Source organism: Anopheles funestus, chromosome 2RL, assembly GCF_943734845.2.
Source record: "Anopheles funestus chromosome 2RL, idAnoFuneDA-416_04, whole genome shotgun sequence".
NCBI lineage: Eukaryota > Metazoa > Arthropoda > Insecta > Diptera > Culicidae > Anopheles > Anopheles funestus.
The window spans coordinates 43,107,333-43,135,177 of NC_064598.1; the positions used below are offsets into that span (position 1 = coordinate 43,107,333).

Sequence of the window (27,845 nt, forward strand, 5' to 3'; positions counted from 1 at the left end):
CCATTTCCGCCGCGGTTCGACGATCCGTCGCACACTTACATCCGGCACAAATGGAGGATCGTTTAAACCAGCTTCGAGTCGCTTCCAGTTATTACTGTTAAAGAATGGATTCAGCTTAACTTCGCGCGCACCGTGCCGTCCATTACGACACCCGAGCCGACTTTTAACCGCTTTCATCAGCAGCTGCTGGCACAACGTTTTGGCATCGTCACTGAACTTGTGCGAATATTTCTCTGGATCTTCCTTTACCCGCCGATCGACTTCTTCGCGTTTCACCTTCTCCTTGCGTGCACGGAACGGTGCCTGTCCCTCAATCATCTCGTACAGCAAGCAACCGAAGCTAAACCAATCCGGCGAGAATGCGTACTTCTCGTTGTCAATCACTTCCGGCGCCATGTAACCTGTGGATGTGTTAAGCAATAGTTCAATTAACCCATTTATGCAACAACAATCATGTTCGATATCACTTACCAACTGTACCGACTCTCCCCCTAACCATTTCGCCCTCCGGAATTTCGACAGCCAGTCCAAGATCCGAAATGCGCACGTGCCCGTGATCGTCCAGCAGGATGTTTTCCGGTTTGCAATCGCGATAAACGATACCTTGCTGGTGTAGGTGCTCCAACCCGCAGACCACCTCCGCCGCATAGAATCGTGCCCGGGAAAGTTCAAATCCTGGTTCGCCGCCCATATTGTAAATGTGAAACTTCAAATCGCCACCTAAAACGAACGAAAGCAGACATCATCGTTAGCGCGCCTCTTCGAAAGCTATTTTCTCTAACCTTCTCGCTTACCGTTCATAATCGTCAGCACTAAACACAACGCGTCCTTGGTTTCATATGCGTACGCCAGGTTCACCACGAAGCGGGAGTTGATCTTCTGCAGTATCTGCTTTTCTATCAGCACCATCGATTCACCCTTTCGCTTTTTGATACGCTTTTTCTCCAGCTTCTTGCAGGCGTACATCTTTCCAGTGGCCCGTACCTGTTGGCAGACAGATGAAAAACAAAACCATACAGTCGTTTAGTGGATGCATCATGACGAATCGAGCGTCTATTTTTGTAATGTGAACCCGGACGGCTGAGGCAAACAAATAGATGCAATTAGACGTTTGCTCTTTGATTGATTCAATTTACATCACATCAGAATGATCGTGTGCCATGGCCTTTTGAATGGGATTTGTAGGCGAAGTGCTAAATTCGATTACAACCTTGGAACGTTACATCAAACACCACGGGAATGGTCCAGTATTAAACTGGTAATGGCTTGACTATGTCGATTTGAACGTATGACTTTAATGTGGATAAGTTGTGTGTATATTTTTGCTTTATTATTTAAATTAATTCAAACAGTGTTTGTCAAATTAAAATATTTCATTCATTGCATTTTTTTAATTAAAAATTCAACAATCAGAGGACTTAAGAATTCTTCAACCTCAGGAGAAGGTCTTGGTGTATCAAGAAAGAAATAGTTACTAATAGAATTTTTCCTTCTTTCTCGAGGTTTTGCAAGTTGAAGTCGATTATTTACAATGGAATCATTCCGACAACAATTTAAACATGGTTTGCAAAGAACGAAAAATTTCACTCCTTCATACTCTTCTTCAACGATTACAAAAATCGAGAAACGGTTCTACCCTCATTTTCCATCATTGTTACATTTTTTTTTATATTAAATAAAATTAATTTAAAAATAGAAAAATACAAGTAGAATAAACACTATTTTCTGTGTAAGAAATCTACCTCCATATCATATAAAAAGTTGCCCAAGAGTTTTTTCCCCATTACTTATTTAAGTACGGACATTTCCATCGCTTAAGTGTGACATAGATGCCACGAAAGGATTTCCACCAGTCTGCAACACAACATTACAGCACCATCATCCACATCTATCCGGAAGTGTTATGAATTATTCATACAACCTTCCACTTCTCTATCAAGCTGTTCTCGTGTTGGGGGCACCCACGAAGACAGAAAAGCACTAAAGGACAACGATTGGTTCTGGTGTTCGCTTTCGACATTGTCACACTTTGTTTCCATTTTCGGGATATCTCCATTTAAATCTAAATTAACAAACAGTATCTCAACACCAACAGAAACTTCCATATTTATTTTCTGTGTTTCCTTCACTGTTCAGCGCTTCGAACGGTAGCAACCATTTCCTAGCGATGGTGCATCGATAACTTTGCGATTCCTTAAACATTCCGACCAGACGACGGTACAATAGCAGCCGACTATCAAACGATCCAGACGGGTGCTGTGTTTTCCCTGCTGTATTGCGGACCGAAGAACGGAATCCGACCATCCGGAAACTGGCATTTTCAACATTAGCCTTCTCTATCGATATTCTACGATCCGGTAGGAAGCAGAAGAAAGCAGCTGTACATTCGTTCCATTAGCTTAACATTCTGAACTCACCTTCTGCTGTCTTTCTGCATACAAATTACTTGCATTCCAACATTTGCTATCTACCATCCTTTACGGTAGAAACCATCGGTAACGATCGTTCCGTTTCTTGCGAAGATGTACGCCGTTTTCGATTCAAAATCAAAGGAAAAAGGTACATCTTGGCACAATCTTGTAAATTCCATCCATATCATTCCAACGATAGACATCGCCTCTTCCACGGTTCTACTTCCGAAGAAAGCCAGAGTGAGAAAATGATGTTAAAATGTACACGCGCTGCAATGTGTACAAATACTTTGCACTATCGGTTACACGAGCAGCAAGATTGTCAGTTTTCGCGGATCCTAATCAATATTAATAACAACGAGCCCCTTTGCGCCCGATCCCATCCTCTACGTGCAGCCGTACAATCCTTCCTTTCGATTGTCTTCATTTTTTATCGTTAACAAGCTCTCATGCTATTATAGCGACCAAAAAGTACATCGAGGACAAGGCGCGTTTCACAGCTCCCTCGAGGCCATTTATTTCGTCTTTCTTTTGTAAGCTTGCATGGGAAGACAAAAAGAAAACGAAAAAAAAACCGCTTGCCCATGGCGAATAAAAAGCAAGACAAGCCGAAAAAGAGACTACATGTCGTCAAAGTCACCATCATTTTCGGTCCGGCGTTACCAGCAGCAGGCCAATCGGGAACGTGTGCAACGGGCGGTGATTTTGGCAAGCTTTTTGCCAATGAAATCTAGCCGAAAGTGCGACGGAATAGGCGTGTGCTTCACACGAAAACAAGGCTTTCCCTTTGGGCGCTGTGGGGCCCTTTTTCCGAGATGCCATGGGAACAACGCACGGGCCAAGAAATCGTAAGAAAGATTGGACAATTCTTGCCTTTGCAGATGCTTTCATCGTAAAGCGGGCGCTTTTCCAGCTGCTTGAACCCCGGGTACACGACGCCGTGCAGGCAACACAACCGGTACCCGGTTGGATGGAACGATGCGGGATGTCTCTTGTTCGTTCGGTTGGATTAACGTGCTGTGTATGGGCTTTAAGAAAATCGATACTTGGACAATGTCGTATGGTACATGCAAGGGAGCTTGGTTATCGATGTGGTATACAAGAAAAAAAAAGCCTACGAGACTAAAGGCGCATAATTGCAACAAACTCAATGGGCTATCAAGTATCTGGTTTAGTTCACTTGACTATAATTATGTTTCCCCTAACTCATATCCGGATCGATACCGCGAAATGTAACATTTTTATTTTATGTTTGTAGTCATCAGTGGAAAACAACTCAATAACGATTTGATAAGTATATCCAATATTCTTCTTCTTGGCTTAACGACCTTACAGGTCACGCCGGCCATTTCTGGCTTACTAGACTTATGTTTACCACGTAGCCGGATAGTCAGTCCTTGCTACGGGGGAACGGTCCGGATGGGATTTGAACTCGGTCCGGTCGTGTGGACTGGCGCCGTTTATCACATGCACCACCGGACCGCCCTATATCCAATCTATCATATTTTAAAGCTTGTATATAATCATATCGACAATCATGAGCTTGTTAGCGTTTGAATTCGAATGAATTTATAAACAAAAAAACAACGCTATAAAAATGTTAATGGTATGTTGATTAGATGCTTTTATGTAATTACATCTGTGCCAAACAATTCCTATGAATCTGGTAGCTGGATCCAACAACATTCCAATCAGCGCCGGAATTTCTATTCCATTTTTTTTTCATTTCACGGTAATACTAACGGACAAATATTGATATTGTACTGGACGGTTTACATAGCTCCTGTTTGTTATTCTCCTCTTTTCCCACCAAACGACACCACTCAATACAAACTAAACTGCTTGTTAGCATTTTTAACTTTCGTTTGCATAATTGCATTCTCTTATCAACACTGCAGGATGCCAGGACAGGAGAATGAAGATCCCTGCTCTTCTCGTCGACTTTGCATACAATTCGTACAGAATGTAAAATCACTCCGTAAAAGCCTTTCTCGCTTGGATAGGTTGTTCGGGGAGTTAAAAAAAAGAATCGTATTCTATTTTTTCTATTTTTTCCTGAAAAAAATGTTTGCTTCGAGTTTTTTTTTTTGTTGCTTTCAATTTGTTCCACCGAAACATTCTCGACGCTTGTTTGCGCGTCTGCTCTCGTAAACCGTACACACAACTACGCCGGGTACTTGCGACCGACAGCTCAAAACTTTTGCTTCCAGCAACACCTACCTGACATGCGCAGACTTCACCGAAACCACCCTTTCCCAGGACGCGATACATGCGGAAAGTTTTGTAAGTAACCGGCTGGGCCTCGAGCCACTTCCACTGTAAATATCTGGAAAGAAACAGAGAGTGCGTGAAAGAAAGGTAAAGCTAGATTGTAAATACAGCTCGGGCGAAATAATTTCAAACTGGCCGAAGGAAAAACAGCCCGCTACAAGCAAACAAATTAATACGCCCCAAACTTATCACCCTTGGGTGCGTAATCACGAAAACAGATCTCACGAAACGGTGGGCTCAACAGCGTTAAACGACACAGGGAGGAGGTCAAGCTTAAATTACACCCATTTGAAGTATTTTATACGTTCTTCCTGCAAACGACTTTGACGGCGTTAGTAAGTAACCCGGTCTTGGACTTGCGATCCCTATCGTAAGTATAGCGGTAAAGACAACTTTCCACCAAGGTGCTTACAGCCAGGGCTTATCATTCAAGCGAGCTTTTCGCATCATTCGATGCGGGTGGTTGCAAAAGTATCAGACATAAAAACAACCTTTAAAAATCTTACAAATTTCAACCTGATTTGATACGATCCTAAGGGACATAAAAATATTCTGCCGTCGTAAGTGCACGATTTTACCAGAACTCTGGAACTCATGCTTAACGTGGTAGTTAAGACGAAACGAACATGCCGAAAAACACATCTGTGAGCATATTTTTTATATCTTTTCATGAGTAAATAGGAAAAAAAACTTTTACTTAGTACTTGCAAAGTTTCCTTCGCCGAAGTAGATTAAAAGGAAAAAAATCTTCAGCTGTTAACTGTTCAGAAAGCTAATATTAACAGTGCTGAAGGATTGAAAATGATGTGCCAACAAATCGAAGTTATTATATTTCTGCTAGAGCGATTAGACACATTTTTTTGTTGCCAACCTTTGTGTGTTTACAATAAACTTAAAGCTGAACAAAAATAGTATATTCAGTAAGTAACAGAGGCGAATACGGCTTGATGATATGCATTCCCAGCAATGGCGGAATAGGATTTATTGGTGTCTTTTTTAGATAGCTTTAGTGAACTTTTCCACTCACAATACTCGCCTTGAAATGGTTAAAGGCGGGATTAAATAATCTATTGACAGTCCTACTATTCGCATACTCGCTCAGTACTAGCTCAGGCCAAAGCTGACGACATCCTCTTAATCACCAGCGAGAAGAACAAGAGAGGATTCTACTGGTGTGATCATGTAATAAGAAAGACGCTGGACGACACAGGATTTTTGATTCATCCATATGGACAGAGATGATCCATATGGACAGTTTCATCCATATCAAATTGAGATGAAGGTGATAAAATTCGCAAAAAAGCCACGAAGAAATTCACCTATTTAATAGAAACCTGTACTAACCAAGGTAATATTTAAGTATTCATCGTAATATTGGAATATACACTTGAAAAAGTTTTTTTTCTTTTGCAGCCAAAACTCACGTTTGTTCGTTTTGTAACACTTGTAAGTTCAATGATACTGGCGAGCTAATCATAGCTACTCCGCAATCGGCGTAGAACGTGTAAAGGTGCAAGCTTCAAACTCAAGATCATACCAATAACAGACACGTGCCCTTCCAACAATCCAACAATAAGCGAGATGACAAACGACCGGAACGCACTGTTAGTTTTTTTTTTCATTTTCTTCTTTTCGGCACGATTATCCGAAAATGAGCATCAAACCGTGGCGTTATGGATGATACATTCATTTATAGTATATCCGAGAACTGCCATCCTTGAGAAGCACTGAAACGAAAATTTTCTACTGAAAGCACCTTAGAACATCGTAATTTTCCATCGCTTTTTCGAAGGTCCCGAAGAAATATAGAGCGTAGCATTTATCACAAACTGGAGAGATTAGTAAAAGATTGATATTCTAACAGAAGTCATATAAAATTAAACATTAAAAGCACGGGGAAAATTAGCTCATTTTTCAAACAAAGGGAGATGTACGAACTATATTCAAACTTAATAGAGAGATTATTAATAAAATTGGTTGAATTTGTCGTCCTGGCATGGTCCTCGCTATGCGAACACGAAAGCTCCCCAATGATGATGTAAATCAAGTCAAAGTATTCGATGTAAATATCCCGCCGTTTCGTTTCATACCGTGCGATGATGCACAACAAGCAAAACCGACCAATGATTATGTGTACCCCCAGACGCCACTCAACCGGATCGAACCAAGCGAGAAGAGTGACATATGATCGTGCTGCGGTATTCCTGTTCATATTGCCAACGGCCGTACACATATAGCTAGACAACAAAGATACCAAAAGACGGCCTGGGGAAGTGAACGCAACTGCAGACAACCGGGGCAGGAGCTACATTAGCAAACAAACACGATACGTGTAATCGAGATATAATTGAATTAGACCAGCGAAGAGATCCTTCCCCAAGTTGACAAGCGATTTACTCGCGCCATGTACGGAACGCGAAGGACTAGTCCCCCTCACGCCCCTCCTGGCAACCGGTGCCGTTGAAAACTACTCGGCAAGTTGTATGCGAACGGAGCGATTCAATTGCCCGTCCACCAAAGCGTTCGAAACTGGGAGATGACTTTGCCAACGTGTGCAAGTGTGAACGCGAAGCAGAAAGCCTTTTTCCAACAACCAGCCATGCTCTTGGCACGGTGTTTGTGTGTGCAAGGGATGGAAAAACGGCAAACATCATTAATTCATGGATGATGTATGTTTTGCTAGGGTGTATGTTTAATAGCTGACAAACATTCGCCCGGAAGTGAGAATCGTCGGGATCGTCGGGAAATAGAGGAGGCGCTCGTTCTGCTACAAAAGCGCACTGCTCTTACCACAGCGCGAAATGAAACCAACGGGAAAGAGCAGACACGGTTGGCGCAACACTATTGGCAAACATTCGCTATATTCTTCTGATCCTGCTTTACCTCGAGGTGGTAATGGAAGCAACAGCAGTCACCGAACGATACCAGCACATGAACCAAAGTCCGGAAGTCATCCGTCAAAGTTTATGTCTTTATTGATTTTACGTCTGAATCGCACACGTTGCGGCTTTGGCACCAAAGAAGGGGCAACAAGAAGGAATGCAGTTTATGCCGTTCCGAGTGCTTGGTTAGTGTTTCATCGCAAATTGGCTAAATAATGAGCGCCTGTAAAGTATGGTACTGAATTGCATCTAATTAAGGGGGTTTAACTGATGCTTTCGCTACAATCACTACAATCACGAATGCTTTTGATGTACAACGGGTGACCTACATTCAATTCCAGGAGAGTAAGCTATATTTTCTTGCTGAAGCTTTTTGAGATACGTTACATTGATGTACAAGATACACACGTAATGTTGAATTTAAACAAAAATTCCTTAAAGAGGCTTTAAATTGGAGGATGTTTTCTGAACACTTCAGGACAGGAGATACGGATAAATATGAAGTATTGAGAGAAAATGATTATTTCCTATTTAAACCATTATAACTTTACCCGTTTTTCTTTATTGAAACTAAAAAATCAACACCAACAGTCAGATGAAGACCAATGTCCAGTACATGCTACATTTGATGCACTTTCAGTTGCAGTTGATATCGCCATGATAGTGCATTAAGCGTCCAACCAACAAGAAGTCAAAGCTGGGCTAGTAAATCGAACCACTAATGAGTCAACCAATAATGACTTACCGAGCACAAACTTCACAACAAACTGTTTCTCCTTAGTTCCGAGTGCGTAACAGTGTCATTTAATTACTCTTCAAACTCAAAACCTCCAAGACGACGCCTCGGTGGGCGATTACTAATGACAAAGGATAAAAGTTGCCATCACTAGATTGCTTTCCTGCCCAGCACACTACACCATTCTAGAGCATCGTACCGCTTCAAGATGCACCGCAAGATACGCGGTAAAGCTGTAGTAAGCAACTGCAATCCACTTCCTTATCCTGCACGGATGCATTTTTAGCTCACAAAAGCACAATTCCATTTCCACGTGACACTAAATGCTTCCTCCAGCGCGGTCGCAACCTTTGCCAGGATCGGTACATTGGCTACGAGTGGACATTAGGGAGGAGTTTGTCGACGAATAACTTGTCCAGCACATGGAATGCAACACGAAGCAATCCATATCGATCGGCCAATAGATGTTTCTTTTTAATGTTTTTTATTCAAGTTTTACTTGCTCCCTGAAAAACGTGGAAACCTTCATGCACAGGATAGAGAAGAAAAAAGCAAGTTAAGGGGAAAATGCTTTTCCGCGAAGGAACCAGAAACAGGGTGCAGAACTTGAACAAACTGAACGTAAACTCGACAACAGAAAAACGAGGTAATGGCACTAAAAGGAAATATTATTATGTACCGCAACACTGCTGCTAAACCACTTTCCTCCGGATTTTTTTTTCTCCCCTGCTCTACACTGAAGGAAGCGTTTGAAAAGCCGAGAATTGTTCAAGCACACAGAATGGGAAAAAGTAGACACCGAAACGACATCGAGGACATTAAAAGCCTTTCCACCACTGTTGCTGCGGCTATGGAATTTGATATTACATTCCGTTCGCTGGGATCGTTTCATCGTCCATTTCATCAATGATTCTCGTCCCGGTTCCCCACTTGGCTTTTGTGTTGGGGGGAGAGTATGGTATTTGGTTTTCTTCAAAGTTTTGTAATCAATTGTTTGCACTATTGTGCTTTCCACACTTTACGATCTCGTACTCTAATTGCCCTGCATTTATCAATACTGTAAGCAAGAACGCGAACGAAACGGAGCAGGTTTGGCCGGGAAGGGTAGGTTTAATGTTGAACAGAAAATAGACAAGTGGTTGCTAATTAAAGAAAAAGCAACGTTGCAAAGTGCCATTTTTCATTCCGTACCATTATGGCTTGAAGTGGAAGTTACCATTTTGTGAAGCAATTTTGTTTTTTGGTAATCGAAGAGCAGTAACAAAAACAGGTTATTAAAACACGCTGTATATTTTGATTTGGCAATTAGTTTGGTGTAAAATCGTTGTCAAATGCTTCGAAGGGTTAGTCGTATTATCGTCAACTTTTAACAATATTCTAAAACCAGGAAATTCGAGTCCCTAACCCGGAAAGGAACTCTCAGCAACCAACAAAAAGTTGGCATGATTCGTTCCTGGTTTAACAATGATAAGGGACAGTACATAATACAGAAGAAGCGAATACTCATGCAAGTCAAATAATCCACCGTGCAGATCGGGAAGGAATCTTCTTGCAAGTCACTCCAACGTGTATCATAAATAACTTCTCGAAACTGTCCTATTTATTTCCATTTCTTTTTGTGCCAGCCGAATGCTGGGAACGGACGAGAGTAACAAGAAAAAGCTTACCAACGTCATAAATTATCCCGTTACTGCTGAAGATTGACATCACGTACCGTATGCACACGTGAACGGAGAGATCTTTCCGAGCGCACTAGCGCAATATTCTTACTAATAGCACCAAATGGAACAGCCGCGTCATCCTTAAGGTTTCCACCTTCACGGATAGTGACATGACATGAGAACACAATTTAAGCTACAATGTTAGTTCCCATTTACCTATCCAAATATCACACCCCAAGGAACAGCGGTCCCGAGCGGTTGAGCATTGGAAAAGAATGCATTACACTCACACACAGTACGGATGCGGACATTTTACAGTCTCGTTTGTATGTTGTTTGTTTTTTTGTACTACGTGGCACAAGAATCGGTACAAAAAGCCAACGATCACTAAATGGATCGATGGCCCGTTATCTCGCAGGCTGCTGAATAAATTACGTCGCTGACACTGGAGGTTAAGTTGTGTTCCCCTTCATTGAGATCTTCGGGGTATTTCTGGTACAATCGTGCATATGAAACATGTCCATACCATTGAATCCGTCGTAGAATGTGATAGTTAAAATCAAACCAGCGATACAAACGACACAGCTTACGAGATAGGCGTACGGTGCTGGTTAATTGGTCATCTCAACAAGAACAATTGAGTCACTCTTGACTGTAAAAACCCACTGAGCACCGTTTTACCTCGAGAGTTAAGTCAATTATACAGTGAACTTATTTATTACCATATCATCTAGCATTGAAGAGATGTCAAGACCTTGGGGTATTGGGAAACTTTCTTTGTAAGTTTAATAGAATAGACCACTTACATGAATGTGTTCCATATTTTGAACATTCTGACATTGTTATTTTCTTAATTCGATGATATAGTCAAAAGCTATACCAATTAATATTGGAATGTGCCATATTTCCGAAAAGCTATTGACTAGATTTCACAGAAATAAATCCAACAAAAGACAACAACAAATGATTCCATGAAAAAGATTGTTTACAAACATTATAAAATGTCTTAACATTACAATGTGCAATTCTAGTCAACTCAATGCGTACCAATACCAAAAGCTTTCTATCGCAGTTTACTAACCTTTCTTCATCATTTCGACACGCCCTTTGGCATAATTTATCGAGTGCCCGGTTTGGTCCGCTTCTTTTTCTTCGCACGCGGGCAGTGAGACGACAAGCTAATGTGGCATGAAAAATGGAAAAGCAAATTCGATTTTGCATTGTTAGCTCCCTTCAAGTGGAGAGCACTCGTTTCTCCTTCGTGGCAACGGAACTTCGCTTGAAACATTGAATCTGAAACCACATCAATCACTTCTTCCTCGGCACACTGAATCAGGTGCTAACGGTGGCCGCTACTGCCGTGAGACACCGCCGGGCACTTGCACTTGCCAGCAGTGTCAACTGACACAAAACACCACACTCGAAGCAGTCAGTTAGTGAGTTACTCGGCGAAATAGGATCAAGCCCTGGAAAGCGGGACAAAATCCTTCCGATTTCAAGCGAATTGTTCGCGTGTTTCTTACGTCCACATCCATCTTCATCCTCACGTATGTCCTCCGGATCATAACGTGCACGTGTCAGTCACAGCACAAATATCCTCAATTACTTCCCACACGCGCCACTTCGTGTATAGGCCTTCGAAAACGGTATCAAAAAGGCTTCCCGTTAGGAGGCAAAAAAGCAATTTTCGCTCAAAAATATATTATATCCAGCCTTTGATTGGAAAATTCAATTTCACTTCACATACGCTTCTCAATCAACAGTGGTTTCCCTTGTTCATCCACCGTTAATTTAAAGGTTTGAGCTACTTAACCAGCTTCTTTTCGTTTCCTTTCTACAGGTTCACACGAAACTTTGAGAAGGTCACCGGGTATGGTGAGTCAAGATGTTAGAGCTGACAGCGTGTGCTATCAGGTTGACACACAAAAGGTTATTTGAAACGTTTTAGCCCTTAGAATTCTTCTCGAAATTCTACTATTCGTATAAAGTATACACGTTCGTCAATAAGGCACCAATATGGTCTTCAGTAGCGTAAATATCACCAATCCAATATGGAAACATTCGCTTTTGTTCAATATTCAACAAAAACCCCGACCAGAGAGCTAAACTACCATACAACTTCCATCGCTTCCCTGGCTTTGCTTGTGTACAGTTGAGACACAACCATTAAAGCATTCTTTAATATGGTTAGGTAACGTTGGAAGAGATTTGAAACGAAAGACCTGTCATTATCGGGTACACACAAGCAACCCTAATCACAGCTGTTGTATACAGGTTTTGGAAATTCGAGAAATGCATACCACAACCAACCGGAATAGTTTTGCCGTACATTCTCTGTCGAACAACGGTGTCACCTTCAATCCTTGATCCTTGGTTTTCCGGCAGTGTCTTCATCAGTGTATCCCCGTGCATCTTACCTAGTAAGGCAGGAAACTGTTCATCTGTGTTCAACAATGGTTTGTGGCAATGTTTTGAACGTCCGGTTCAGGACAAGTTGTCGTCCACTCGTCCGCAGTACTTCGGTATTTTACTATTATGTCTATTCATTCTTCATATGGGTTTAGTTTTTGGATTTCGAAACAATAATCATAAACGAGCGAAATGATTACATCAACGATAACCGAAACTACTAAGGATAATATCTTCCGTACTGCGTTCTAAAGCATTCTTAGCTCCGCTTTGGCCATTCCTGTTTGGCTCGTTCTTGTCGCACATCCGTACTTACCTGTGAAAGTACATTGAAGCCTCAAATTCCCGGAATGGTTCACCGGCCAGGAAGGCTCGCACCGCCGTTATGGAAGCCTCAAACAACTCTTTGCTACCGACTGAAACGACAGCAAACAGAAAACGACGGTTATGGGCGCTCTGCTGATGTTAATCGAATGGAAATGGCCATTTAGTTGAATGTGGACAGAGTGCTAGTTGACTCCTCCACTCTTCTTCTGGTTTCTGGCACACTTACTCGATAGTTTGGTTCGAACCTGTGCCACCATATCATCGTTCAACACGTCCAGCACGAACTCGTCCTTCTCGTTGTTGATGGTATTGGTGGTGACCGAGTTCGAGCCGGTCAAGCTCTTCTCCGGATCGTCGTGGTTGCTGAGCTTCTTCGTGTCTCCACCGATGCCACTGTCATCGTCGCACTTCCCACCATCACTATCGCAGCCTCCGCCTCCACCGCTGTCCTCACGCTGACTCTCGGTGCAAAGACCGAGATAGCGTTTCGCGACCTCGTACGCCAGATCGACCCGATGTTCATCGGCCGCTATTTCGTATCTGCAAAAGTGGAAAATGGAAAACGTTACTACAATAAAATCAACGCAATCAGCTAATAGCATCCATCAGATGGTGGGTGACTGCATCGATCGTCATACTATTAGTATAGAATTGCGCACTATTCATACTGTTGCAATCACTCTTGATAGGCAATTTTGAAATGAAAAGAACATATTTTCACTTCCCCACGTGTGTGTGTCTGTTCACATGGTATAAACCTTTGTATAAACTTCTTTTAATTTTACTCTATTATGTGTCGTTCAGACTCTTGCCAAAACTCTCATATTCAGAGGCTTACTTTCTATATTCGGTCTTCGATTTCGATTTGATATAGACGAGTATTTTAGAAATACTGGCACATACAAAATTTGTACTTTCGACAAAAAATACTCCAAAACTAGTTATTGATTTAACGTCTTTAATAGTACATTAAAAGTTCCATACTCCAGGAAATTCATTGTGCAACGTTGCTGCCCTAAACGAACTAGAAGCTAATGCAGTTCCCAAGCACTTTCCAGCTGCTAAACGATATCTTTCAACCGTTGAGGATCGTTAAGGGCTCGGGTCGTGCTTTCAAGTTTCTCTCATTGGCCTTGAGCTAATACGTCAAATTTGGAACCTGCCCCATTTCCACCCTCCCTGTCACAACCAATTTGTTTTCGAATGACTTGCAAACGGGAAAGAAGCCAGAAATCATCCCTGAAAGAGAGTCGCATATGATACCAAGTGCATTTGTTTGTGCGTGTGTAAATTTGTGTGTGTGTAGTTCAAACAATTGCACACACACACATACAAAAAAGGATTGTGCAAAAACTTTTGCAACGAACATGTATGCCAGACCCTGGAGCACTATGAAGTGCACCGGAAAGTGTTCGCGCTTGCACAAATGCTTCTTGTGTCTTTGAAAGGTACAGTGGAAAGTTCAACGAAAGTTCAAACCAAGATACCACCAGCTTCATTCTCTTAACGTCAGCCAAAAAAGCTATCCTTTAGGTACAACCCCAGCCAGGTGCCCCGTTTCGAGACAGGACGACGATGCACTCTTGGACAGCTCGGCATCAACCCAAACTCCCCAGTGTCCCAAGGATGCAAAAGGTTGGAAAATTTATGGCCCTACTTTGGAGTTTGGCGTGTGCTGTGCTTCTTGACGTTTGTACCCACAAGTAGCACACTTTACCGTGCGATCCGAGCATGAAACAGGCATACCCGAGGATGAACGTACGCGCCGAGAAATGCGCTCATTTGACAGCATCGGAATTGTTCCGGGGTTCAGCCAAGTCTAGAGACACAACGTCACCGGTTTCGATCCGTGCAGAAAAGGAAAAGGAGACGAAAGTGTGGTAATTGTTAAAATGTGATTAAAAACAAAAGCACCACGATGTGGCATCATGGTGCGATCGTTCTCTACCGTCTATATACGGTTGGCTCGGAATCTAGGAATTTAACACTCCAACAAACCAGGAGTTTCATCTGATGACCGGAAATATAAAATGCAAAAAAAAAAAACATACAAAATCAGCAACCCAAGAGAGTACACCATAACTCATTTTCATTTTGATTTTAAACAAACGTACGACCTAGTTTCCAATGGAAATTATACTTGTGAGCAACGAACACAAGTTGTTGAAGTATTGTTTCATAACATAATTAATCAGTGTATTAGGAATTGTCCGGTTCTTTTTCACAATATCAAAAACAAAAGATATTACACTTTGATGAAGCAATATACAATATAATATGAAGCAATATAATTCAAAAGCTTTTTAATTTCTCATTCATCCATATATTTATAAAAAGCTTGTTTTAACTGAATTCCCCAGATAACAGGGAAGTTAAGAATTTGCAAAATAGTCAAAAATCTACAAACAATCAGACATAAGTGTAAAATCCAATACTTTTCAAGCATGGTATACACGGGATGTGTAAACCTTCTCATATGTGCTTCGTGCAAAAATCGAAAGCAAGCAATATTTCATTCCATTCCCACAACCACAAGCATCGTCTCCATGCGGTAAGAGTTCGTTTTTGTGGGTATTTTTCCAAACCAAGCGTGCTATTCTCTTTGTGTCAAAAACAAAACGATTGCCATTGTTTTCCGGTGTTACCCCAAGATCTCCACCAAGCAGACGGGGAAAATCGCGATTTTGTTGGCATTTTTCACAGTATCCAGCGTATATTTCTGTTCCTGCGTGTTTCTCCTGGTTAGAAAACACATCGTTCTTCCGTGTCCACATCGTTCCACCACCAGCAGTGTGTTGGCTCTCTGGTTCGTACTCTGGATTTTATGATTGCGCCATTAACCCACATTTCCGCGAGATTATGCTCAGCTAGGAGGGTTAGCATCATGCTGATATCAGGGTACGGAAGGATGTGGCTTGAGTGTAATCCACACGCGAAGGTTTATGTTGGTTGCTGTGTCAGCAAAACAAAGCTTTAAGAAGCATACGAAGCATCGAGGAGAAAGCGAAAGGTGCAGACAGGGTTAGCTAATAATGCTAGCATAAAACTTTCAACTAGAACAAGCTGGTTCAGCAAAGTAAACGCACGTCAATATCTTTCCCATCCGATCACGGGTGACGCACGGGAAATACAGACTGCTAACCCACTCTACTTACCTTGTGGCGTCATCCAGAAAGGTAATATACCGGGAGTACTGTGGTCGTTTCACCTTGCAGAACTGCCGGAACAGTTCACGTCCGATGGGCTGTTGATCGACTACATAACCATAGCTTACATCTGCAACAGAGAGAAATTAAATAAAGAAAAATAGCGATAAAATGGTGCTCTAGCATCAATATTAATACATTTAATATAATTCAATTACTTATTAAAAAAAAAATAACTAGATATCTCTAATAGTGACAATAGCAATATTAGATCTATCTTAAAACTACTTTCAAACGTGTCGGTGGAGCAACTATGGTCTAAAGTTCGAATTAAAATTGCAAGACATGTACAAACGGACAATGCGAGATATTAGAGTACTATTGGCGCCTCCTGAAGTCGATAGTTAAATGTTCGTAGTATCACAAAGACCACCGGTCTGAAACGCCAGGCCGATAGAATTGGATTGAGGATCAATGCGACGACGACAGAGTACCTGTTTGCCGGTGGTCGTGATAGAGCCCGACTCGGAAGCAGAGTATCAGATGACGGTGACGATCGTAACTTCGGACAATAACATGAGCGCAATCCGAAGGCGCATTGTTCAGGACTTTTTCAGGGCCCCTACTACGGGCTCCATAAACCCCTGTGATCCAGAAGACTCCAGCAACACACGAAATGCACGATATATCGTACACTAATACGTCCGATAGTCCTCTACTGCTACGAGTCCTGAACTATGCCAGCGGAGGACGCCAATGCACTCGCCAGGGCTATCGTTGGCGGTGTGTGTGAACAGGGTTTATGGAGAAGGAGAATGAACCACGAGTTAGCTGAGCTGTTTGGCGGTGCAGATATTATGACAGTTGTTAAAATCGGAAGGATACGATGGCTGGTGCACATGAGGATGCCGGACTCGCCACCAGGAAGGTGCTCGGCAGGGACCCGTTCGGTACGAGATGTTGAGGAGCACGGCGAGCTCATTGGTTGGACAAGATGGACTCAGACCTGTCGAATGCAGTCGTGGATGGAGAACTGCGGGTCTAGGGCGAGTTTCCTGGAAACGGATTGGAAACGTGGCCAAGTCTTCGCGACGTACTCAACTCCAAGTAGAAGAAGTATAATATCTTTGGACAGGTACAAAGTTTGCTAACCTACATAATTGGGAACGGACACTTTACAACTGAACAATACTCGAGTAGAAATAGAGCAAACGACAAATAAAGGGACTTCAGACAATGAAGTAGAGTGACGTTTAGCGAAACCTGACATTTACAGGACTTTGCTGGTAATCGTTTGATAATGAACACTTTTTTTTTTTTTTGTTAACAGGGAGGGAACCTTCAAAAGGTACCCACCTCGAAGGGCGGCTTGCGGCTACAAACCAATCCCTTCGAGATGGGTTATGTGGGATTCATCGTGACGCTGGGCTGATAATGAACACTTAAAAGTGATATACTGTCCATAACGACTAAAAAATCTCACTAAATTAAGAATTACGTATTATGTAATATTATACGAGTACTACAAATCGTTATAGCAAAGCAGATGGCAACACGGCCAGAATAACGATAGGCTTCGAGCTCAACGCGACGGTTGAGCTCGACCTCTTTCCTCGTTAGCTCTTGTGCGAACACGTTGTTCATATTATCAAAGGTTAAATTGTTAGTTTTTTGGTTAGGTTTAGTTTAGGTTGAATGTAGAATAAGTTTAGTGTTTAAATAAATATAATTATATGTTCATCGTAATGTGAAGCTTGTAGTTAAGGCTTCCATTTTCTTATGTCTGATGTGATTGTCGTGTCAACTGAGGCTGTTGAGATGTGCTGTGATTATCTATCACTCAAAAAAACCCTGTAAAGTATCCCTGAAAATTATCCCTAGGTGGAACAATTGTAACTACTATATCTAATATATTATTTTTTTCCATTTTTAACACACTTCTGCTTTGCGCAACAAATTCATAATTAATAATTCACGTAAAACGGTTGATAATTTTAATCGTTAACGGTTGTTCAAAAAAGGTAAAAGTGTGGGCGTTGGCCGATGTTAGACATTTCATTAAAAAAATTACAAAACCCGTTCAATAAAACGAAAGACTAAAATCTCCTAGATAGATATCCAACCGAGCCGGTCTAAATCCCATTGAGAGTGCTGTTCGCATCCTACTTTCGCTGGGCGAATTCTGAAAGACATTAATAATGTATGTAACAGCGTGGGACAAATCCTAGAGTGCTTTAATGAAAAACTTCAAAAAGGGTTTGAAACCAATTTTACTCCAATGCTGAACACATTGTTTGCCCTTTTCTTATGCGGTCTATAGTAAATCGCAAGGGTTCGACTTTGGAATTGAATTAACTGTGGCGTTTCAAATGACCGCACTGAAATGTAACATCAAAGGCAGACCCGACCGGATGAAGGATTTTAACTTCATTTCGTCTGTCCATAATAACATTCATCAATGCAGAAGCGGCTTCCTGTTAAGGGAAAAAGGGTATAATTCTACAATCGCTTTTAATAAGCAACTGATAGATTATAAATTTACAATGTTTCTTAAGATGCAGTTAATTTATTAATGTTTACTTAAGTTTTACTGACAAAAAAATACACACACAAAAAAACAAGAAGCATTCTTACTTAAAGTTCTAGGTTTTCAGGACAAGACATGTTCGACTTTATCACCAAGGTCAATCTACCGCTAGCCGATGGATAAAGGTAAGACCGTACGAATGCATCGTGGGTAATTGAGTTCGAAAGCAATGGGCAGAAATACAACATGGTCTGCATCCTTCTCGTATCCATCGTCCTACACTACACCTAAAAGCGTTTGACGCTAATCTATATTAATGGGTTTTGGTATCGTCCGGATGCAACCTATCTACAGGACAAGGTTGCATCCCGGAAGGAAGTACGGTAGATCGGACAATTCGATCTAAAATGGTCGTTACCGTTACTACCAAGCTAATGTCGTTCCAATGTTTCCTGCCCGTAGAACGATCGATCTTACGACACCTTTCTGATGAACCAAAGAATCGATCCATGCTCCAAGAGGTGCATACACTCTTTACTATAGTGCTATTAATCCACTGCACAAAGAACCGCTTCACGATGATAACAATACCTTTCTAAAGGTGAGTCATCGTTACAAATGCTGCACCGAACTTATTAGCACCGTAGTAACCCTGTTACACAATCGCTAGACAGCTCCACAGAAACATAACTTCAACAACAGACGACTATTGTATTTTTTACGTCAAACATCAATTTCTTATGTGGGACTAAAAGTTCACATATTCTTGCTACACAAACATGGAAAATCGTTCATCGTACCAAACCCGATCCAGTCACCGTTTCTTCAATACCTGTCTGACCAGCTTGATGATGTTTGGCATGGGTACAAAATCGACTAAGTGCTGTTGCAGTGTTTCCACCCACTTTCCAGCCACCCTACCATAGCGTACCATGGTACACACGATGATGAACGGTAGTGAAACGAAAATTTATCTCATTACTTCCGTCCGTGACATATTCCACCAGCCGTAGCTCAATTTTCGCTTCTTTTATCCATTATATAGCTTGTGTTCGTTTTTTTTTCTTTTCGTGCTTGTTTGGGGTTTGCAAGCAGTCGGAAAGTCTAGTACAAGATTTATTCAACCATTGCAGTACTTTCCAAGTCGATTACGTTGGTGTCATAAGCAGGATGTTGCTAGGCAGCAATAACAGTGTCCTTTTGAGAGCCACCCATACACACACACACACGCGCAGCGCCTTTTCGGTACCATTCGGGGCGCAAAGTTGGCAAAACATCATCCTTGATGAGCTGTGCTGGTCTCGACGTCGTTATCTGTTTTGGCGTCATAGGATTCGTTGGCACCACATCGAAAAATTTGGTCCCCCTTTAGCCCTCTTTAATCTCCTTTCATGTCTCGTATTCGGGGTAGCTGAGTAGCATATACTCTTAGCACCAACAGCTTTCAACGTTGATGTGGCACCATTCGGAGGCATCTCGCTTTCGACAGTTTGCAAAAGCTTTGCACCTTTTTGGAATCCTAACGGACGGACGCTCGTTTCGCTTTCTTTTAATCAATTTCGTCAGCTCGCACTATTAACGTTCGCCCGTCTCCTTTCCTCGGAGATGAATCTTCCGGACGTGCTTTCGATATCGCTTTGATTCTGACCCCGCCACACAAAAAACACTGACACGCTGTTCGTGAGCAAATGAACATAATTTCATTCCGACTACTGTATGCCATCCATCTGATCACCCTTATGGTACCCTCCCTACCCGATTCAACGATTGTGCTCAACCATATTATTATTACTTCATTACAATATAATAATAAAAACACTGATTGCGTTATCGCGTCTGAAAAGTTCATCCACAAGGGATTCGTACTGCATATAGAGAGAAGGAAGAAAAAAAAAAGAATCACAACCACACCCTAGGGAAATGAGGAAAATATACCCCATTCTCTATAGTGTGCCACGTTTTGTTTGTTTGATTTCTTATCTGTTTTCCCTGATATGATTACCTGCCGACGTAGGACCTGTTGGAGAGGAAAAAAACCTTTTGATAGGGGCCTTTATTAACCTACCAATTGCATTAGATTTTGCCTGTTTGTTGAACTGAAAGTGATTGTGAGCGTTGAACAATCTGATAAGAATATGTCCTAACATTTATTTTACCTAACCGTGTAATGTATCCATATGTCTAAATCCACCCAATTGCTTCATGTTGTCTGGGGCGTTATTTTCACTCCTATACTTAATACCCACACCTTCATGGTTTTCGTTTCACGCTACCTTCCGTAAGATGAAATACATGCTCAATGGTCAAAGTTAGTTTGTGACGATAAATTAAATTACTTCCATCTTCCATCGGAGACAGCAGCGCACTAAAACATAGTTCATTTACCAGCTGCGAAGAACGAAGACGAAAGTTACCAAGCAAATGGTACTTTCCAATCTGAACGCGATGGGAGAGAGAAAAAAAGCTTCCAGGTAGCTTCCACCATCCCCCCCCCCCTCCCCCCAAGCCCGCCTCTTCGAAGAACGCTGATTAGATTTTCCTACAAAGTCCACAGCGGTGCCAGGGAAGAAATTCGCAAACCCCAAAAAGCACACGATCGATCGATACGTTCGGCTGACTTCCGATGCTTGCAACCGTTCCAGAGCTTACAGCGACAAAACAAACGAATGACTTTCGGTGGTGACACTGGCCGGGGGGTGACACATCGGGCGTGTAATTCCCATCTTTTTCGATCATCTAAATCCCATTAATGTCACACGATGAAAAGCATGGGAAAATTGCTTCGCACCGGGGCGCAAATCCTGCAAAATTGAGAACCTGGGTACATTCGTGTTGCCATTACACCATCAAACGTCTCGTCTTTGGCAGGACAACACACACACACGCACACATACTTGCTTCAAGTGGTTTGGTTAGTTGATCCTGTGCATTCACTGCACTACCTTGTGCTTAGGAAAACTTGTTCTCAATATTACCACGCGCACGGCGTCCCTCGGAACGAACATACTTGACGCGATATTGCAGCTCACCGAGCTGGGGCTAGCTTTGGTTTGCGTCTATGCTTCGAAAGTCAGGGGTGCGGGGGAATGTAAAGAATGCAAATAATACGACACTATTCGCTTTTCTGGGTTCACAACCAAATAAAGCAACTATTGCTCGGGCCATAGTCAGCTTAGTAACAACGGTTGCTGATGCTGTTGCCAGTAGAATTGATTCGCTTTCTTAAACTTCCGCCCTTTCATGTAGATTTTAGCAGCGTCTCAATCACCTCCGCTTTCCCTCCTTTAGAAATTAGAGCTATAAATCATGAATGTCTCTTTTTTAAAAGAGAAGTGTTTTATGCTTTGCGAAACAATTTACAATTTTATTCAACATATACAAAAGCCCTGAGCATGTGTATACCTTGAGATACTTGGCTAGAAGTAAATTGTTTGAAATTTTCTGTAGATTCTTGAACACCATTGATGTTTCCAGAATTCCTGCATTGCGATACATATTAACAGAAGACATGCTAACTCGATCGGGAAATTTGGCAGCACTGGCAGCACTGGCAGCATTGGCAAACATGTAAAGCTTTCAAGCTAGTGCCGCATCTCGAGTTGGTCCTCCTCTTCTCTCAACACTCACGCATGAGCAAGTGTAACTAGTTTTGTGGATTGAACTTCTTCATTTAAATAGATTAAGGCTAGGTTATCTAGTTTTGTTTTACAAATAAATTGTAACAACAAAAAAGGGTTTCTAGTTCAAACGGTAAAATTGGAGCCATTTCTGGAATATTTTCATGTTGGAATCTATGCACCTTGCAGTAAATCGATTTTATGCAATCCATTCTCAACTCACTCACAAAACCCTGCGGCATGACAGATATGTCAAGCGAGAAAGGTTAAATTGCTGCACTTGAGAACCTTGAGGTCCTATACCGTACCTCCGAAGTCTCTGACAGATACAAGAAAAAGCTTTCTACAGATGAATTTTGAACAAGTTCCAAAAACTTGGAAAGATTCCACTAGAATTGCAGATATTAAAAGGATTCTCATTCAACTTCCTAAAAAAATCCTAATATAACTTCAGTTTTACCACTTGAAATTAAAAACTCTGTGGAGGTGTTTAAAGTGTCCTTGGACGTAAGTCTCATGCCTCGTTGTTTAACCTAATATTACATTCTCGAAGGTATTCACGAAGATCTTTGTTATAGAACCGAGTACCAAATCCCATCCGGATCCCATATTTTCGTACGCAGGACTTGACCGGCCGTCTAGCACCTCATGAGGTTGCTAAGCCACAACAGAAGAAAGCGCATTCACTAGTGTAATGGATCGATCCTCATGTACATCCCAAATACTCCATTTAAATAGAGTTTAAATTTAAAGTCTAATGTGCTAAATGTGTGTGATAATATAGACTACAAATAGATGCTTAAATCATTTACAAAAAAAACTAAACAATGTATAAAACAAGCATTACACAAGCTTTTGTCAAGTTATTTTAGGAAATTCCAGTCTTCGATGATGATGCTGTACAATGAATGAAACCATACATACGCATTTCCCATTCAAAATGTAAAAAGAAAAACAAACAACCAATTTCTAAAGCCATCATCGTTTAGAGCTGCTACCAGGAAATGCGGTCCCACAAGCGCCGCAGGATGTGTTTCGCATTTAATTACATCGCAGGCGTTATCGTGTTTATACACCGACTGCAGCGACATACAATGAATTCCTTGTTGTTTTTTTTTGTATGTCCTGTTTTGCTGTGGAACATTACCGGCTAAACCGTGGGATGGTATGTAGCATGATAATGGAAGCTTTTGCTGTATTTGTACGGATTTTCCCCAATACCAATGATGTGAGAACATCTCGGCTGCTTATTTTCATCCCTACTACTAGTGATTCTGTTGCTTTCAACAATGAATGACGTAGAAATGGTGTAAATTTGTTTTGTTTTTATGCACAAATTACCCACGCCTGCAAATCGATAAATTGTGCAAGCTTTAGAGAGGGAAAGCACTTAAGCGCATGAGGATTATTTATTTTGTTAATTAAAAGTATCTATAAATTAGCTCAAATTTATGGCGTTTTGTTATTTTCTCATAAGCTCGCTTATCCCGTTTATGAACAATCATGAAGTAATTAAGAGCGAATGAAGGGAGAGAATGTTTTAAAAATGGCGTTTTGATTTTATTCGAAAAAGACGTTCACTTTCAAACGCTTTTCATCTGTTTTTCCTATCATTCGATTGAGCATAATATGAAGCTTTACAACACTCTTGCATGATTCAAGAGAATCATATAAAAAGAATTGCTCTACCGAGAACACAATTAAACTATACATTATTTCATCTGGATGGTAGCAATTTCCTCTTATGACATTACCATTTGCTTCCCATACAAAGTGTGACAGTTCCTGTAAAAAACTTCAATAAGTTTGTTTCTAAGAAAGGGCAGAAAAAATGCTTCCATCATTGCTTCAATTTCCGGTGATTCAATTTGCATGCCAATGGCACACCGTTGAAACCCAGTTATCTCAGCGATTTGGCTTCAGTTAGCAAAAAAAAAAAAAAAAAAAACTAACACCAAACAACAACTTACCTATTTTGTTCTTGAGATCGATGCATTGCGATATGTGGGGAAACTGGAGGATCTTGCGCCATTTTTTGCTCTTTCCTTTGTTGCTGTCGGAGCCTCCTGTAACGACGAGAAGAAGAAAAACAGGGATACACCCCCAAAAATGATATGTAGATAAAACGAATGAATTGAAAGGCATTAGGTAAAATATTCTCATAAATCATATCGACACGTGGGATGGGGATGCGTAGAACACGATGCAAAGGGTCAACAAATAGTTCACAATGAATATATCACAACCATTTCCATGTAAGTTGCCTCTGTCGGAAGAAAAAAGGTCCTTTCCTTAGGTTGTAAAATTTTTTTTTGCTCCCCTTAACTAATGGTACCCGGTGGGTAAATGGGGAAAACGATACAAACATTAACACCAATTTTGAATTGAGACATAATTTACTCGACCGAATCTCGTGTGTCATGTGTCCTTTCGGACGGAAAGAAACAATTTTGCTGTTTTTTTACGACGCTTCAAAGTTGCGTTGACATCAGATTTTTGAATGTCCCCTTGGAAGTAAACTCCAAGAAAGAAGTAGATCTTAAAATACCATCTTTATTTCCTGGAAGGATTCATCGTTAGGATGACCTTTCACATAAGACATGTCGTCGGACGAGCTATTGTGGGGTTGAATAAATATTCTCCAAAAACTTTTTGTTACAATTAATGGGTCATATTTGTGTATATTAAACATTTAGCTCCTATGAAGTAGGTTAAATTATATGTGTTTACTTAAACCCTTAAAAAAGTATCAAAAACGATCGATTAAACCACAAAAAAGGAGGGATGATGTCTAGGTCTACTATTGTGCCATGGTTGGAGTGGTGACGGTAACATGCTGGTATTGTACATGTTCTTGCCGAATGTGCGAACTGAGAGTATTTTAAAAAACAAAACACAATCAACCACAGTAAACAAGGACCCTACAGAGTAATCAAATGAACCCGCCCTACGGCAATCAGGCGACGACAGGCAAGTAATTGAAACGGAAACAGAACAACATTCCACGAGGGAAGGGACCGATTGAAGTGAACCCTCAGGGAGTTAGAGAATAAATTAAATATGAAAGCAACCTACACAGCACAACACATTGGTTGCGAAAAATGAAGTTAGTTAGCGAAAGACACTGAAGTGTATATCAATGTTGTACACAAATTGTATTTGTTTTGAATTCTGGTCAAGAAATGAGTAGATTGTACTTAATATTGAGTTCGCAATTCAAGAACGGCCGTTTTTTTATATGAATTATAGGAATTTTATATTAAATATTATGTCATGTAGTATATTAATCATTGTTTTACATGTCTCTAGAAGCAATAAACAAATCAAGTCATTTTTCGATGAACACATGTTATTGGAACTGTTAGTCAACAAAATTATATGTTATCGAACAGAACAGAACATCTTCTGGTAGTTTAATATCTGGAGAATACGAGCGAAATAGAATCCTGCTACTTTCCGCTTCCGAATAAGGTTTACACCGATTTGGCATCAAAGGAGCGAGCGTTGACGTGTGGAAGAATTGCTTTGTTTCGTTTTATATCAATAGCTCATAGTAGTTGATACCGATCCGGTCCCACCAATTTGAAGATTTCGAACGTTTTTCGGGTTTTCGTTCACAATAACTGTCGTCAATAACGAAATCTTCGCTGTTAAAGAGAAGGACATCAAAAGTTATCGCCATTGCCTGCTGGCACAACAAGAAAAAAATTAAAACGGTGACTCTATTTGCAGACCTAATGTAAAATAAACGCTTTTCACTAATGAAAGTATTCTATAATAAAATTTGGGAATTTGTTACAAAATCACTGTTGCACAAATCAACGCAGTTCCAATGTCAAAATGCTTCTGACGGAAAATCAATTGATATGTTACATCTTAAAGACATCCATTAATTTTTTTGTCATTACGAGTTCATGCATCTAAGGAATTGAGTGTCCTGTACGCTTCCCCGATGCATATGGGTGAAGTAGTTTAGCCTGCTAACCAATACCCGCTAACGACCTCGCCCTTGTCTACCACCGCAAACACCAAATCTTTCCCGACACAACAACAACAAAAACGCAAGCGAAATACGCTGACACACCTTCCGCCGGTTGTATCGGGGGCAATTACAAGCACTAAATTGACATAGCATACCACTGCGCTGCACAACCTCTTTCGCAGACCATCGTGTGAAGTCCCACGAACCCGTGGGAGGTTGTGTGCTATGCTATGCTCGAGTTAGTCACACGCTTCGTTAGGTTTTGGAGCAATTTCATCAATCAGCTTTGCGCGCTTTGCAATGTGCGGGTGAGCGTAGAGCCGCTGGCGAAGGGTTTCTCCACCGAAAGTGCTCGGTCACCAGCAGGTCAGTAACTCTCCACATCGGACACTACAGCACCCTGTCCCCTCGACTATATGGTTGCAATTCGAAAGGCAGCAACCCCGGGGGCGGACACAATTTTTGGAAGTGTATCGTTTTGTGTATCCTTTGCTTTGGTCCATATTGCCCGGCGGAAACATGTGCTGGACGTAGCAGACTTATCACAGCAGCAGCCGAGTTCGCAACAGAGATTTGAAATTTTTCAACCACGTGTGCGCTTGATACAGGACGGGAAATGTCGTTTATTTCGTCCAATAGAATCAATTGTCTCTTACACGAATGGACCCTGTCGTTGTGGACCGGTGGATGTGTATCAGTTTCAATTCTAACCCCCCTTAACCCAGACGCAACCCTCGTCAACGGCATAGCAACCTCAAGCTATAATGTTTTACCAAATTTATCAACCATCGCAAGTGCACGGGAGAAGACCTGCAGCGTTTTTATCTGCTGTTCACATTACCTGCTTCCGGTTGGAATAGTTTTACTCTTTGTGTAGTTTTAAACGCACCAACGAAACCGCTCAGTATGCAACAACTCACCACACTGTGACGGTTTCAAAGCAAACGTGCGCCGTGTACCATCACTCTCAGCAACGGCATTTATCAACCAGCGTCGATATTTAACGAATGACTGAACGTGAGTCTCATACAAGCATGAAATTCTCGATCGATTTTACACTCCATCAGACGTGCCCTGCTGATGCCGCATGCTCGTGTGGGTACAAACCACGGATGGAAGCAAACCATATATCCTGCCGAAAACCGGCAAACGAAAGTGATAAGCGGGTGTACAGCATGCAATCTGGTGGGACACCCACTGACGGAACAGGATATAAAACTCAAATCCCGTCGTAATCTGTCGTGTGGAGTAACATTCGAGCCGGATGCTAGGGGATGCTTTCTTCCGAGCTTTGAATCCATTTAAAAGCGACGCGATCGATAACGAGAATACCACTTGACGCACCGCAAGCGACCGCCGAGAGGACACAGCAAGGACAAGTTATAAATGTTGGGTGTTTTAAAGTCCCATTTACACGTACATAACGCTTTGGTTTGAATATTTGACACGGCCTGTTACAGAAACGATTATCGATAGATGAGGTGAAGTGAATATCCAATGAAGCTCAGATTCAAGTATCTCTAATACCTAGTAAATAAAAGAAAGTTTATTTTGTAGTTTATGCTGTAGTATTACACTTTACTTTTTAGATTTACTTGTTCGATAATTTATTATTGTGTAGTTAAAGTCAAATCTGTCAGAACAATGTAAACAGAGGTTTTTGGTCAAATAAGACAGCCTTGGCTTATTTCTCCACTGCCTGGAATAGTTAGTCCTCTGTACTAGAGAACCCGTCCGGGCGGAATTTTACACCAGTCTTGTCGTGTAGAGAACTTGAAACCACCGAGAAACATACACTTTGTCGTAGAACTGTACAACAGTTAATTAAGATTAAGTTTTAAGACGACATCTGTCAAATTTAGAACATTTGTTTGAT

At 41.4% G+C, this 27,845-nt stretch overlaps 1 protein-coding gene across 2 annotated transcripts in view; it reads right to left on the bottom strand.

Moving 5' to 3' along the window:
- Positions 1-27,845, bottom strand: part of LOC125760555 (G protein-coupled receptor kinase 2) — a 56,177-nt gene that overhangs the window by 4,230 nt on the left and 24,102 nt on the right. For both annotated transcript variants that reach the window (XM_049420798.1, XM_049420797.1), the window contains exons 4-11: positions 23,958-24,053; positions 15,853-15,973; positions 12,924-13,237; positions 12,687-12,786; positions 4,632-4,737; positions 795-984; positions 472-720; positions 40-401 (exon numbers count right to left, since the gene is read on the bottom strand). In XM_049420798.1, the coding sequence (XP_049276755.1) occupies positions 40-401; positions 472-720; positions 795-984; positions 4,632-4,737; positions 12,687-12,786; positions 12,924-13,237; positions 15,853-15,973; positions 23,958-24,053 (1,538 nt within the window). The remainder of the gene's footprint in view (positions 1-39; positions 402-471; positions 721-794; positions 985-4,631; positions 4,738-12,686; positions 12,787-12,923; positions 13,238-15,852; positions 15,974-23,957; positions 24,054-27,845) is intronic.